Raw genomic sequence first — 16,412 nt, forward strand, 5'->3', positions numbered from 1 at the left:
TTATTTTGAGAGAGAGGCTGGAAGAGAGAGAGAATCCTACTTTCAGTGCAGAGCACAGTGTGGAGTTCGAACCCATAAACCATGGGATCATAACCTGAGCTGAAATCTAGAGTGGGGTGCTCAACCAACTGATCCACCCAGGCGCCCCTGTTCTCAGTCTTGTCGAGCTAGTTACCTATACTGAAGCCTTGGTTTTGTTTTGTTGTGTTGTGTTGTGTTGTTTTGAATTGTCAAATGGAGATGCTCATATCCTGTAAGACAGTAGCAAAGAAAAAAACAGGTTAATCTGCATGTAAGGTGCCCACAGGGTAGCATGACCACAAGTGCTCAGTAAATGTGACTCTCTTCCTTCTCCTTTTGGGCTCCAGTGTGAAATTTGTGGGTAAAGAACAGTTAATTTCAAAGAAAGATGATCTGCCCATGTCACCATAGGGACATAGGCAAGAAGAGAGAATGCAGGACTTGAAAGAAATTGGAGAGTTGGTCCTAAAAATGAAGAATCGGCTCAGTGCTCTTTTTTAATATTAGTAATATTCAGTGAGGAACTTGCAAAGTGGACTTTATTGAAAGTTGTTTAGATTTAGAGAAGTGAACTGATTTGTGGGTCAAAAGAAAGAGGGAAATACCTTCTAAGGCAGCATACTTGGCTGAAAACTTATCTCTGAGCAAAGAAAATTGACTGGCACAGATAATCCTAAGTGGAGTTAAAGCACAGAACAAAACAGCAGAGGTGGGCTCTGATGGGGAAAGAAGACAGGGTGAAGCTGATTGATGGACCAAGATTCTGAACTACATAGTTGTATGATTCATAAAGATAGTATATGTTTGGAAATACTGAGTAGTGATTCAGAGAAGTTTTTTAAAAAGCAGAAAGCAGGTTTAGGTGGAATCTAAATCCTTTTGTCTTTATCTCAGAAAAAATCTAAAATGAAGTAAGTAGGTGACAGTAGGTGACATTTTGGGATGAGATCAACTAATTAGCTAATTTAGTTCTGAAAGGGAATCTTAAGTGGCTTTCAGTGTAGAATTTTAGATATAGAGAAATGTTCTAAATTATAGTTGTTTTCTTATCATTTTTATTATGGAAACAGACATAAAATAAGCCTCTTCAATAAAATTTAGAGATAGTAAATAAATAATAAGTATTGATAAACAGAATCTGTCTGTGCTAACCTACTCCATGAATAGGAAAAATAAATTTGATCAGGTAATTGGTGAAAAGGAATATTATTCATTATAGAATGCAATGTTTTTCACTCTCACTTAAGCAAATTAAATGACGGAGGGGAAAAGTGTCACCAGTATCAAGAAGAGATTCTACATTTCTTTCTCTCTTTACTTTAACCTTCTCTGCTTTCATCCAGAGATATTTATATAATGCCTACCTTGTGCTACATGCTGTGGATACAAGGGGAAATAAAAATTTTGTATATCTTTTATTCTTGGAATTTACCTTCTGGTAGTTATAAACTTGATTACATGGTATTTACAATATACTTGACATACTGAATGTCAAAAACCAATGGAGTCATGATGGCCTGTTTCATACCTGCAGTTGGGATGTCCCTACTTCTTTCTGGATCTAATGTGTTTCTGTGCAGTTCTCAGCAGCCTCCACATCCAGCATCTAACTTGGCCATGTTCCCCCAGGTTCCAGTGGCATGTGCTGGCAGAGTGCTGGGTGCAGACTTTTGCCCAAACCTGGAGGAGCCAGACCAGAGGCTGGAAGTCCAGGTTGGAGTCTTATTGCTTTATTAGTTGGGGGTGGTGTGACACACACAATGGTCCCTGAAGGCCATACAAGTATAGCAGGGCCATCAGGAGATGGACAACTGTTGAGACAGGTGTAAAAGAGGAGCCAAGGTAGCATGTGTGCAATGAGAGGTCCTTTTCAGGATAAATTGTCTGTAACTGGAGATAATTAATTTACTCATTCAAGAAATGATACATACTGCAGTGGATAAGAGCATGGTTTCTGCCTCAGTTGACAAAGTTACAGTGAGGCCTTTGTCAAGTTACTTTATCAAACTAAGCTTTAGTTTTCCCATCTATAAAACGGAGATTCACCACCCAAAGTGTTTATAAGGAGTAAGTGTTCTAACTTCTACCTAGTAGTTAGCAAAGGGCCTGGCACATAATGGGCACTCAGTAAATATTAGCTTTTATCTTTTAAAAGTATCATGTGCTCAGCACTGTGCTTGGCACTGGAGACACATGGTGAGCAAGTCATGCTTCCTGCATTATTATCCCTCAGGTCAGGAGAATAGAAGCCATTCAGCTGGACACTGTATAGAAAAATATGATTTAATGATAAGTATCTTCCCTTTTCATGTATTAGGAGCTATGTCCTGTGACACAATACTTACTTGGAATTCAGTTCATGTTATGTGGTCTTGGGAGATTAGAAGTAGTTTGGTGTATATCAGATTAAGAATGTAAATACAACATCGTGGCCGAAGACCTAGCTCTGTTTTTATGTGCCTATTAGGATTTAAGGGATGTGTGTGCCAGTAATGCAAAGATACTGGCTGAAGTTGTAACATGGGTGGCATCCCCTAGCATGAGCAAACACATAATATTTTTTAGGGACTCCATTTGGCATCACTTTCTAAATTTTCAGACTGATGGGATGAGCATGGTAAGCTTGGTCTTAAAACATTTTTACTATTTAGACACCCCATATGAGACAGGAGAATAGTTTTAAAAATTGACTTCTTCACAGTTGGAGTGAAGGTAGAAGTGGTGGTAGGAGGAGGTTTCAGTTTTTATGGTACTGAAGAGTATACCATCTCCTGCACACCTGCTCTTGGCCTAGGGAAGACCACCTGAGCTCTGCTGTGCCACAAGCTGGTACTGCCTGGGTGTTGTATGGCTATGGTACAACAGAAAAGCAGGTGTGACACATATGAGACATGATCATGTATTTCCCAGTTTTAGAAAGCTAACAGCTTGTGTGTGACACACAAATGCAGAGTGATGGAAGGCTTTTCATGGAGAGTGGTCTGATCCTTGACCTCCTTGGGTAGGACGAGTGATGTTCTTCAAACACATCACCTGGAATGGTCTGTCATGGGTGGTTGTTGGATAATCTGTTTGTGAACCTTGAGTTATGGAGCAAAAAGCAATGGGTTTTGCAGATGTGACTGCGTCAAATAAAACTGAAAGAGACCAATGGAGCATATTATTTTAACATACCAAGAGAGAAAATGTATATTTACTGGTTTAAGTGAAACCCTGGTTGTAGGTAGTTAAACATTTGTAGAGTTGACAATTCAGCACGGTCCTTGCAAAGAAGACCAAGCCCCTGGGCAAAGAAATGAGTCTCATTTTATTGGGCTCCTCCTTTTGCAACACTATTTTGGCAGACTGAGTGGAAAGGTTGATTTTATTCGAAGATAGTCAAGTACGGTGAATTGGTGGATTAACTGGGACCCATTTGAACCATTTCCTTCTCTTTTTTCCTCTTCTTTTCTAAATATGGCTTCCATACATTTTAATAATATCTGGTACATATCCATATTATGTCAGTCATAAAAAACCTGACACTTAATAATGTTCTTCACCGGCTAACAATTTTGGGAGTAGTTTTTCGCTTAGAGTCCTTTCATTCTTGCCATGGCATGTATTCTGGTCTTCCTCCCCCCCTGCCCCAGGAACGAGCCATTTCTTAGTTTTTCGTCTAATTCTGCACTCCAGGGAACTCACTATAATACATGCCAGAGGCATCTATTTTTCCTACTTGGATCTCAGGCTGTCCCCCAGGGCCAGGCATTATATCCACTAGAGGATTTGCTGTTTGGCCTCTTGATTCTGAGAACAGCCTCTTGTACACCTCGATTTAGGAGCAATGGTTTATTTATATCCTTTCCTATGAAGGATTTTCATTTAGACATACAGTGCACCCATATCTGATTTACTTTTGTATTTTAACTGACATAATTTCTCATGACTGGTGGAGTTCCTTTCTGCTCTTACCTTTTTCCTCTTTACTCTTTTTTGCTATCCCTAAAATTTCAGATGGCTTAGCAACTTTATTGCTTAATAATCCCAAGATCCCTGACACTCTTTCATGAACGCATCTTTGGTTTTGAGTAACTTTTATCCTGGAAGTCTGTGTTTGACTTGACTTTTGCGAGGGTATCTGCTGGCTTTTTGTGTTAATATGCTTAACTTTGAAAAGTAGCTGGAAATCAAGACTTAGATTCGCTGTCTAATTTTGTTGATTTTCCTCAGTGGTTTTTGAAGTGGGTATGAAACTGTGTACTTTGTTTAGCTTTGGAGGTTAACTGATATTAGCAAAAAATTGTGCTCTGATGTAGTTATTTTCTAGGAAGTGGTTATTCTAGTTTAGACTTCCCTTAATTGCTATTAAATATTGTATTTTCAATCAGAGAAAAGTTACTTTTTGAGTCTAACTGTGCTTCATCCTGCATTAAGTTGTTACAGCTAACCCAACAGTTTCTTTCTTGGTTGGGAATTCAAGATGTGGGATTGACTTGATATTTTTCACCACTAAAGTGCTTAGAAAATTAGAGTAAATAATGAACCAATATTTCAGTACCAGATTAGACACAATTTACTGTGATGTTTCATAAACCACAGACTCCTTTCTTCTGTGAATGCGTGAAGGATCACTTTTTTTTTCCCAGACATACCGGGGTGCAAGTGTAAATTTCCATAAAATTTAAATGAGGTGCTTCCTGTAATTAATGAACAATTGTGGCTGCTCTCTAGTCTGCATTGTAATTAACCGTGATCAGGCTTGTTTAGTGATGACACTGTTCCTGTAATAATTTGACAAGCTACTGTGAATTTGCCAGGTTATTAAACAACCTGCAGCATTCACTTATGGAATCACAGGGATGAGCCTGGCGGCTGGCTGCTGCTAGTTAAATGCAGCGTAAGGGTGAACTGAAAGCTGCTTATTGAAGTCTATCGATCACCATGACCAGATTTAAATTCCTATGATTTTGGAGAAGTTAATTAATTTTGTGTGGGTTGTCTTGAAAACTTTTTATTGCATAATAAACCTGCTAGGGCAAAACTGGTCATTTTTATGAACTCATAATGAAGCCAGCAAATTTTCTATATTATTATGACCAATATGCACTACACAGAATCTGAGGTTTCCCCTTCCCACCCTATTAAACAGGTATAATTATTTAAAAAACAACAACAAGCAAATTCATTCACAACATTCCTCAAATACAAGTTCATTCTGTGTGTGTGTGTGTGTGTGTGTGTGTGTGTGTGTGTGTGTGTGTGTGTTAGAAACAGCAGATGACCTTGTGCTAAACACAGTCATGTTGCAGGTAGAGCGAGCCATCTAAGTGGACCTTATGTCCATGGTCACTAGTGCACCCGCCTTCCCCAACCCCCCTTCAGGTTAAGAACTGTTCAAAACGTTACTGTCTAGTTACTGTGGTGTCTTTCATTCAGATTCTGTTTATTGACTAAACCACAAGGATTCCTGCCCAAAGTACCAGGCGGTCTATGCTTGACTGATTTTGATTTTCTAACATCAGCCCTGGGGTTTATTTGAAAAATGTACATACACTGCAGCTTTAACAAGTCAAGTGACTGCATGTTTTTGACCACGGAGTAGAGTATATCTGAAGATCATTAAATTTAGGGGGGGAGAAGAGGGGTGGAGAATAAGTGTAGTAGTCATTGTACCATTGCAGAATGTGTGTGTGTGTGTGTGTGTGTGTGTGTGTGTGTGTGACACATGGTTTTTGTCTTTTCATCTTCTCCAAGAGCCAGAAAGTTTCCTGCCGTTCTCTTTCCAGCTATTGACAAATGATTGCCAGATGTGAGATCTTTGCAGTGCTCTTTCCCTCAGCAAACCTGCAGCGATGGGATATTTGATTCTCCCTTGCCCATTTCATCTCCTTTCCACATCTGCCAGGGACACACAAGCAATACATCCCTACATGAGAGTTTAAAGTTTATTCAGCTCCTTTTTCCTCTCCGATACAGTGTTTGGAGACAACAGAATGAGGTCCATATGACTCTCTCCCAACTTCACTGTATGAAATTAGTTGTTTATTTTACTTATCTACCTCTTAGTAATTGAACTATTTCATTTTAGTTTCGGTCCATGGAAAATTTGATGCAACTCTGGGAGTGCTAAGAGTTTCCTATTGTTGTCTGCTTGCTGCAAGTATGCCATCATCTTGACTTCTCTCTGATCGCCTCAGTTCTGATACAAACTACACTGTTGGTTTCATAGAACTTCCTAGGAAAGTAATTTTAATAAACAACTGTCAAAATATTAAGTGTAGCATGTCTATAAAATTCAGTAGGCATTTAAGATTAAAAGAGCCATCTATGAGGGGGGAAATTAAACTTGTTTGGCTTGATTAGCTTATGCTGTATTTGTGTCTATTGTCAAAGTTGATATGGATGAGGTCCTAGTTTTAATCCCAAAGAGTTTATAAAAGAGAAAGTACACTGAGTTTGGGAGGCATCTGAAATTAGGCTGTGCAGGCCACACACATAATCACTAACATGCACAGAAGCCTTTTGCATCTGCTTGGAATCTGTATTGATATTGATTTTTTTCTCATCTCAGTTTAAAGATATTTTCCAAAATACTCTTATAGCTTATGTTCATACTATAGGGTGGGCTGACACAGGTGGCCTTTCAGTTTTCCTATTACACTTTTTGGCAAAGAAAAAGGTCCCTTATTCCCTGAATAAGATCAGCGTTTTTTTGTGTTTTTTTTTTAACATTTAAAAAATAATCCATAAAATGTCTGCCACATGTTCTCTAGTTGATGGAAATGTTTTCCAAATTAGAGCTGTAGTATTGGACTCTTACTGTATCAGTGCTAGTATGTTTACTGTTTCTGCTACCCTGTTAGCTACTCTTACCTACCTGTGATTATGTGAATTTATATTTTTTGTGAACTTAAAATGATGAATATAAGATAATTACTATTTCTGAATTTCAGTATTGAACAAGAATTTTGGTTTTTGTTAAGAAAAGAAGTAAATGGCTTTGCTCATTTATTAGAATCAAAATAAGAAAAGTCTGAAGTCTGTTTCTCAGTATGTTCTTTGAAAAAATAACAAAACAGCAAAACTTAACAAGAAGAAAAACAAAAAGCCAACAGCCCCTGAAATGAATAAATCCTACTAAGCCCAAGACAAATAGGTAAACCAAACTCATCAAAAACATATACATGAAATGTGTGTAACTTTTTGTATATCCATTATATTATACCTTTCTGTAAAGTTTAAAAAAGGTAAAGGGGTAAAACTGCTTGCCACAAGTTGCCAATATGTTATATGTTTCAACTAGAAGTATGTGTGGATTAGGATAGAAGAAAATTATCATTGAAAATACAGATAATGATAAACTGTCAACATGTTCTCTCTCAAAAACAAGATGATGATCACGATGAAGGTGTTAAGTTTAAACAACACTCCTCAAAACAACATTGCCAAAATCAAAAAGGATCCCTGTGGAAAAGTTTATATTTTTATTGTCCTTTGACATTCTCTGAGGACTGACGCCATGTTAGGCACTCAGTGGATGCCAGTGGCTGGGAAGGTGGAGGTGAAGAGCTCTTTCATAAAACAACAAGGTTAAGAACTCCTGTGGCAGGAGCCAAGTTCCTCCGAGTGTAGATCACTTCACGTAATTTGCCTTTGCTAATGCATTTGCTGGTTTCTCATGCCTTCCTGCTTTTTCCTCAACATGGTTACTCTGGGAGGCAGAGAGGTGCTAAGCAATGGAGGTGTCATCCGGCCCATGTACCTAGGGAACGTCCTTCAGAGGACGACTTGTCACCAGCCGTCAAAGAAGAGAGTGGCTTTGTGGTCTCTGAACATCTGGCAGTGCTGCACAGGAAGCTGAGGGGGTGTCATTAATTGTGATGAAATAATTTAAACCATCAGGAATAAATGAGGCTGTTAAGCTAAGTTCAGATTCCATTTGCCATGCACATGTGTCTAGCAGCCTGTGTGCAGTTAAAAAAAATTGAATTATATTAGCTCATGAGTAGAAGTGAAACAGATACTGTAAATGAAACAAGTTGCTGTGTAGTGATGACATCGTGTTGAACCACTTCACAGAGTTGCAGTTTGTAGGATCAATATATTGAAAGTGGTACATTATTTAATGAATTTTCATATAAAAGCATGCTTAGGGTCTTGAGGGATAGAGTAAGGACCATTGGTTTATTGGAACACAGGATGGGTAAGTGGATGGGTAAAAAGAAGCAAGCCACTGAGTCAAGGTGGATTGAGTAGGTGGGGTTCTCAGCCTGCTAAGCCAGCTGGATTGATGCAGAGCTCACCTTTCTATGGAGTTTGGCTTGGGGTACAGTATTCAGTGCAGTTGTTCTGTATACATACTCTAGGCAGGAGGACAGTTTTTCTCTGTAACCCACATTGGATGTTCCTTTGAGAGCTTCTGACTCTTTGGGCACATCTACATTGTTTTCTTGAGGATAGGGACAACTATCTATGGTAATAGATTATTCCTCAAGCAGACAGACATATTTTCAAGGCTTTCTGAAATCATGAAGACTGATTTCAAATGTAATTTTCAAGTACTGTGGAAAGAGACAGCCCTAATTTCTTTACAAAGAAAAGACTGTCAGGTTTGGAATGTTGGGGCATCTCTGAGGTTTTGAGCACTAAACTGAGCAATGGTGTGCATGTTCCAAAGTACATTTCTAAAATAAAAGTCATTCCCTTACACATAAGCAGAGTTTTCAAACATGAACTTTCATTTAAAAATCAACATAGGAATTTGAAAAATAAAGTGAGAGTTTTTTAGATACAGAAAGCCTTTTTGAAAACCACCACGGAGGTAATCCCTTTGTCACATATAGGCGATGGTGCAGAGCACCAGCAAAACTTGGACAAGGGTCATTTTACTACAAATGTCTTCCCTTACTTTGTTCTGTTGGTCCCCTCTAGCGTATTGCCTTTCTCTTTTCCTTGTTGTGTACCTCTTTTTTCTTTCCTTTCCTTCTCCATTTTTCTTTCCATTATTTTTATTTTTATTCCTTTATACTTGATTCTCTTCACAACCAACCTATTCTATCCTCCATAAAAGTGAACTGCAGTTCTGTTTTCATTTATAGTCCTAGTTTTTCTGCTAGTAAAGATTAATATTCACAGTTACTTAAACTGTAACCTTAAAAAAAATCAGGTTGCATTTTTACATAAATTTGTCTGACCAGTGGTGGATTTTTTTAAGGAACGTGAATGGACCTCAATTCGTTTTGTTTTTTTGTTTTTTTTTTAAGAATGTACAATACTCACTAAATTATCCCTTTTCTTGGACTTTTGAGTGGAACTGTTACTGATGAAAGCTAGAAATATGTGGCTCCCAGTTACCATTTTCCTTCTTCCCCTGACATAAGGAGGAAGACATGGAAATGAAAGTACCCTGAGTTTCCTGACATCTAATAAAACAACCAGTGGTTAGGATATTGCTTTTGTGTATTTTGATCTTGGGATTTCAGTTTAATTGATGAAATAGAACATGAAGATTTGAGTTCTTCAGATCTGGTTTTTTTTTTTTTTTTTTTGCATTGTTGGAAGGGTTGAAGGGTTGTGTGTATGCATAGGCATTGTGTCTAGCAAATAGCAAGTAGTAAATGCATTATTGTCATTATATAAATGTATTTTACTAATGTCGGTTAACAGATAGAAATTAGGAAAAAAATTTTGCCTGAAAATTTCAAATACCTCAGCCATTTAAATAATATTCACTTTTGGGGTGCCTGGGTGGCTCAGGCAATTGAGCGTCTGACTTCAGCTTAGGTTATGATCTCGCAGTTCGTGAGTTCGAGCCCCACATTGGCTTGCTGCTGTCAAGCTTGTCAGCACAAGCCCACCTTGGATTCTCCATCCCCCTCTCTCTTTCCCTACACTGCTTGCGCTCTCCCCCAAATAAATAAATATCAAAAAATAATATTCACTTTTAAATAGTTTTAGAATTTTTTTTTCCTGAGAATAAGGAATCCAACATAGTAACATAGGGAATTTTGAACAAAATACCTATGCTTTTCTTTACTTGGAAGAAATCTCTGCATTCTGTAGTGCATTTATTTGTTTCTCAAAACAAATAAGAAAATGATAGTATACTCAGTAGTTGTTTGAAGTTTTCTTTTGCAAGAATCTTAGTAAATACTTAATAGATAAAAAAGCAGTTTCACACATTTAAGTTCCCTCCTCCCCTTTTCAGTTTTGGTGGAGTATGGATTGGATGTCCCTACATATATTCAGGACCTTTTTAAAAATTTTTCTGCTGCTGTTGTTATTATTACTCTCTGCTTTTAAGTGGCATTAAATTTGTGGATTCTGTATCTTGAGTTCTATAGATCAGGTACATTATAGATTAAATAAATCTTGGTCATATTATCTAGATTTCAGATAACCAACTTAACATAAGTTCCTGTTGGGAACTGTCAGTATGAATATAAGAAATGTTGATTAAGATGCTTATTTTACTTTATGTAAGTTCCTGAGTCATAATAGCTTCATAGATGCTTCATAGGAGGAAGAAAAGATAGAAAAACAGGAAGTATTTTAATTCTTGGCTTGAATAGAGAGAATTGTACGTTTATGTGGGAATGTGTGCATGTATGTGGGTTTTGTATATACCTACAATGTATATGTCATTACATAGTAATCCATATTTTTTATGTTTATAAGAATAGCTAGTGATATTCTGTTTGAATATTTTGAGTTAGTCATAGTAAGTAACATTACATAAATGAAGATTTATACTGAAAACACATAGTTCACCTAGTTCCACCTGCAAAAGAAAGAAAAATTTCTGTTAGGATAGATAATGGAATCTCAATTTATATGTGAGATGCTTTATTTTTTTTAATGTTTATTTATTTTGAGGGAGTGAGAGGGAGAGAGAGAACACGTATGCAGGAGGAGCAGAGAGAGAGAAAGAGAAAGAGACACCCCAAGCAGCCTCCACGCTGTCAGCACGGAGCCTCACGTGGGGCTCGAACTCACAAACCCTGAGATCATGACCTGAGCCAAAACCAAGACTTAGACACTTAACTGACTGAGCCACCCAGGCGCCTCATTTTGAAAACATGTGTGTGAGATTCTTTAGGACTCGGTATTTTTTAAAATATGGTTTCATAACTTAAACCTGGAAATTAGCTGAATTTATGTAATCTAATGTCTTCATTTTATGTATTTGGAAACCCAGGTCCAGAAATTTTAAAAGATTTAGCCTAAATGACATAGTTGGCAAAACATTCTCCATTTCTGATGTCAGAGCCTTTAAGATATTTTTTACTGGTTTTTAGTCCTTCAGAGTTTGTAAGCATTATACAGCAGTGCTCTAAGTTTTGTTTTCTTATCATGGAATATTATGTCATCTATTGTGTCCCTTGTTCTTTATAATCTGAGTATTAAGAATGCAAGGAGGCTACATTTTTAGGTACCACAGTAATGGTGTTAGCAGGTTCCCTCATGAAAACAGCAGATCCTTCTGCCCGATGCAGGAAATATGCTAACCTGATGCTAAGAAATGGAATGTTTGGCTCTGGCTTTTTTGCTTTTATTTTCTAGTGTGAGTTCTAGTATTTAGGTGTTTGACAAAAGCTAACTCTTGAACATTAAGAGGTGGAAATAGTTCCATCTAAATTATCTCTGTTTCAAAAGAGAAGTGCCATTACAGACCTCTGAAGAATGGAATTACCCAAGAATATAAGTGTTATTTTTTAATGTTCAGTACCTGCCACTGGAGCTTCATGGAGCATAGATGCAGGTCAAGTACCCTTGAAATCATTGTTATGATGAAAACCATTTTTAAGTGCCTTTTTGAATATGGTACTGTGTTTGCATCCTATAAAAAGTGAGCTGAATAGACAGCGTCTCTGCCCTCTAGGAGTTTATAATCAAAAACAGAGAATGTAGCTGACATCTGTTATTGTATTAATGTCCTACAAATAAACATTGATCAAATACATAAATAAAAGTTTTATATCACAGACATGTAAAAACCTTTTTACTTGCCTGATTAAATAGGTAAATAGGCATCCTTACTCCCACACTGAAACTATCCATGGACATTGTAAAATGACTATAGTGGAATAATCCTGACACCAAGACAGTCCTTTATATTGTTATTTTTAAGGGTTTCCAAAGAGTGCTGGCATTACCATGATGTTACTAATAGCTTATTTAAGTGGGTCTGGATTCAGGCATGTTTTTAGCTTTCTGGTTAAATTTTCCTTCCTTTCTAGAATTTTCTCATTTCAAACTGTTGACTAGTGGTACTTGTGATTGTAAACCAGCAGCCTGGAGTGTACTTTAAAAATTTTATCCAAGCCCCTGATGTTAACAGAAATGATTTTTTTAAAAACTAGCAGCCTTTTTTTCCCCTCTTCAAATTGCTAGAAACTGCATGAAAACAAATGTTGGAGCTTAGGGTTGATGCTGTAACAAGATGAGGTTATATATCCAAAAGGCTTTGAGGGAAATATTGGTAAAAAGATTTAAGTTCACAATTTTGGAATAAACAGATCTGGTTGTAAGTTTAAGTAAAGCTATACAAAACTAAAATTAAACGTACAAGTGTTGGCAGGGGGAGATAGGTATTAAGTTTGATAAAATGTTTTCTTTCTGCATGCTTCAGTTTTAATGCAGGGTATTTTAGCAGTCACTTCATTTTTGAAGTGTGAACATTGGGAAGTCTAAAGGTAAACCTGTCTTAAAGTTCAAAATGTTAAAAAAATAGCCATCCCTAGCCCAGTGTAGGTGTCTGTCTGTGTAAATTAAAGCATGTGGATGCATAAATTAATTAGAAGAACAGTTGCTGATATAAATCAAACTTATTTGGTATACTGATGAAATGAGCATTGTTTATAAGATTATCTTGTTATTTAATCTCTTCTATATAAACCTGGCTGGTTAGCATTATGAAGTAATAATACAATTAATGTGATGATGGTATACTTTTTCTTGGTGCAGGCCTGATCCTGCAGGCCTTTCTTGACTGGGATCTGTGTATATAGAGGGCCATAAGAACTGGAAATTTTAATTAGCAAGAATGTTCCTCCCCTCCCCCTCCAGTTATGTGCTGTCCCTAGGATAGTTTATTCTTTTTGAACCACTCATCTGCTGACCCTAGAAGGAAAAACTGCCTTCAGATACTATTTTCTCAAAACTGTGCAGAGTTCATTATGAGAGTTGCTTGCTATCTTGTAGTTATATGCCACTGTGCCACTGGGTCTCAAATAAAGGGAAAATTTTACTTATAAATGAAGCCATTAGGAATTTCTTGAATAAACAAAGGTTTTTTTCTTTGATGTGCAAAGGAATTTTGCTTATAACTCCTAGTCATAGAAGTCCATGTCAACACATGCAAGGACCATTCGCTATCTTTCATGTGCAAGGGAAAGCATTCCTGTCAGCTAGGGAGCAGAAAACAGAAACACTTGAAAAAAAAATAAACAGAATCCTAGTGCAAAAAAAAAAAATTGTTGGTGTCATTAGTTGGAACTTGATTCAGGACTTTTGCTTGGTATTTTTTGCCCTTTTTACTCTGCTTGCTTTCCTCATCCCCAACCCCCAGAGGTTGGTTTCTTTATGTCCCAAAATGAAAACTTTGTTTTGGGGAAATTAAATCAAAGGTATGTATTTTACTGATTTTGCTCTCAGGTTGCTTAACTACTTCATGGCATTCTTTTAGTCTTTAACAGAATTTGGAGTGGTGTCTAATAATTTAACTAAGGACTTGCAGAGAAAAAAAATGTCACAGGTGATTTACTTTGATTTACTTTTATGAATGGAACCTGATGACTGATATTTGTTGTTGCTACCTAAGCTCATCTAGAGAATGGATTTAGAACAGTGTCCTTTTAGGGTTAATACACAGAGCAGTTATGAATGTGTGTATAATGACAGCTTTCTTTTTTATTTTCTTTTTTATTTTTTAATGTTTATTTTTGAGAGAGAGACAGAGTATGAGTGGGGGAGGGGCAGAGAGAGAGGGACACAATCCAAAGCAGGCTCCAGGCTCTGAGCTGTCTGCAGAGCCCAACGCAGGGCTCGAACCTATGAACCACGAGATCATGACCTGAGCCGAAGTTGGATGCTTTAACCGCTTAACCGACTGAGCCACCCAGGCGCCCCTATAAAATCTTAATTGTGATTTCATTTTGCCCTGAACAATCAGGATTTTTTCCCTTCTTTACTGGTTTGTGTTAGTATTAAACATTTCCAAATTGACAAATCAGATATTTGGATATAATATTTTAAAGATTTTTGTTTCATCTTCAGAAGAGTGCCAAAGATACCTCTGTTTCAAAAGTGATTATCTGTGATGCCATAGCAACATCCCTGACTGTTAGCAGAATATGTATTATTTCTGTGGTTTTGTGAATCAGTAACCACTAAAAGACTTCAGAACAATCATCTATGAATGATTTGTTCAGAATGTGCTTAATGAGAGAAACTGTGGCGTAAGACAACCTCACAATACATGTAAGGATACTTTTTCAGTGTTACACTTGGCTCTGTTCTGGATTATGCAACTTGGATTTTCAATCACTGTTGTACTATGCACATATATTTGATGGAGTTTGGGTCTGTTTCCTGGGAAGCTGTGCAGGACAATACTTGTCAAACCAGTATTGAAATCCGGGGATCTGCTGACTGGAGCCAAGCATATGGTGGGACAGGAAGCTTTCTGGGTTGAAGAGGTGACTAACAGTGGGCTGACTGCCCTTCTCTGCTCACTTAGGAGAGCCTGCTTCTCAGATCTGTTAGGAAGTAGGTTTCAAAGATTTGAAAAGAAAACATGAGGCTGTGTGTCCTATATCTAACTGGGAGTGATGCATATGACCACAGCATATGAGCAGCTCTAGGGTATAGTCTCACTCTCTGTCAAATAGAAGCCCTAGTAATAAAAGTAGAAGGGCTACAAGTTGTGCCCTTCAGAATTTTTCTGAGTATGGTTCCTCCATGGGCTGCTACTGTTTCTGGATGGGAAGATCCAGCCTTCTGGGTCTTCTGGGTGCTTTTCTAGTTTCTCTCCTTTTATCATTTATCTATTCTTTTTTACTGTGAATTGTGTATGTCACTATCTGATATCTTATTGTGTTTTGGTCCATTCAGATATTATTTTATTTATACATTTTAGGATCTTTTGGAGAGCTGACTTAACTAGGTCCCCTTGCGAACAGATCACAAGATGATGACTTACATGACGGTACATTGTTTGGGTAGAATCCAGAGTAAGAATGAAGGACCAGAGGAAACCACAATGATGAATTATTAAAGTGATCAGTACTACTAATGGGTGCTCATTCCCACTGGGGCCTTTGGAGGCACCTCATGAATATGTCTCCCCGCAAAATAAAAGGGGAAAATGTTTACCCATTGACTCTCATTCTTGGTGGATCATTGTGGTCCTTTGAGCATTAAGTCCCTACACTTCCAATTTGTCAGGAAGCATGATGCATGTGAGGCAAACTCAGAGTCAGACGACACTTAGCTATAAATGGGGGAAGTGAGTTGATGTGGCTGGAATAAGAAGTGAGACAGGAAGGGTTTTTGGTGGTGCAGAGATGGAGCCCAGTGTAGGGACAGACAGGTTGTTTTTTTATGTGGATCTAAAAGCGTAAGGGTACTCCGCAGTATTTGCTGCCTCATTTGTTGTAGTGCTCTTCTCACATGGGTTCAGTTATGCCTTTACCTTAACTTTGGTATTTGAAAGGATTGTTGGCATTTTCCTTAGTAATTTTAGCATTCCACTTGGAATATTGGTCAGATCAGAGTGAACTGGAATGTGTAATGCATTTCCCTTTCATGGACACAGATCCACTGCTTTATCCACAGTGAAGCACAAAACATTTAGAGGCATTATCTCAATTATATTCCATATCCTTGATTTTGGAATAGGGGAAAGTTGTTAACTGCTCAGCTACTGTTAATATTCTTCTAAAAAACACAAGAGTTATTTAGCAGAATTCTGTCACAGGGTGATTTGGCTCTTTCACATCTTCAAAAATGAAGGCCCAAATCTTCACTGTGTTTTTCCAAATGGACCGAGGAACCCCAGTAGGTATAGGTATAGTTCATGCTTCTATTGAACCGAGACATCTGATACATGAGTGAAGATTTAGGGTAGACTGTAAGGAAAAACTAAAAAATAGTCCCCAGCAGGATTAAAACATTACGCATGTCTTCGCCAGTTATATGACAGAAGAATCTGTTTCAGAAACCAACTTTTAACAAAAGCAATTGAGTTACACAATTATTATATGTGCTCTTTTTATTGTAGTTATGTATTTTTACTGGAGTCATGGTCCCAAAATTATAAGGTTAACTACTATCGTGACTCATGCAGAGGGTATGAAACATCAAAGTTTCCTACCATCCATTCAATCTGCAGTTCAAGTCCCCAGCAC

General features: G+C 37.5%; 1 protein-coding gene across 9 annotated transcripts in view; it reads left to right on the forward strand.

Moving 5' to 3' along the window:
* The window catches only part of BNC2 (basonuclin 2), a 428,416-nt gene that overhangs the window by 177,793 nt on the left and 234,211 nt on the right, over positions 1–16,412 (forward strand). For 6 of the 9 annotated variants that reach the window (XM_047831334.1, XM_047831336.1, XM_047831338.1 and 3 more), the window contains one exon: positions 1,651–1,734. The exons of the other annotated variants lie outside the window; for them this stretch is intronic. In XM_047831334.1, coding sequence (XP_047687290.1) covers positions 1,651–1,734 — 84 coding nt within the window. The remainder of the gene's footprint in view (positions 1–1,650; positions 1,735–16,412) is intronic. 9 annotated transcript variants of the gene reach the window in all.

This window comes from Prionailurus viverrinus, chromosome D4 (assembly GCF_022837055.1).
Source record: "Prionailurus viverrinus isolate Anna chromosome D4, UM_Priviv_1.0, whole genome shotgun sequence".
NCBI classification, from domain to species: Eukaryota; Metazoa; Chordata; class Mammalia; order Carnivora; family Felidae; genus Prionailurus; species Prionailurus viverrinus.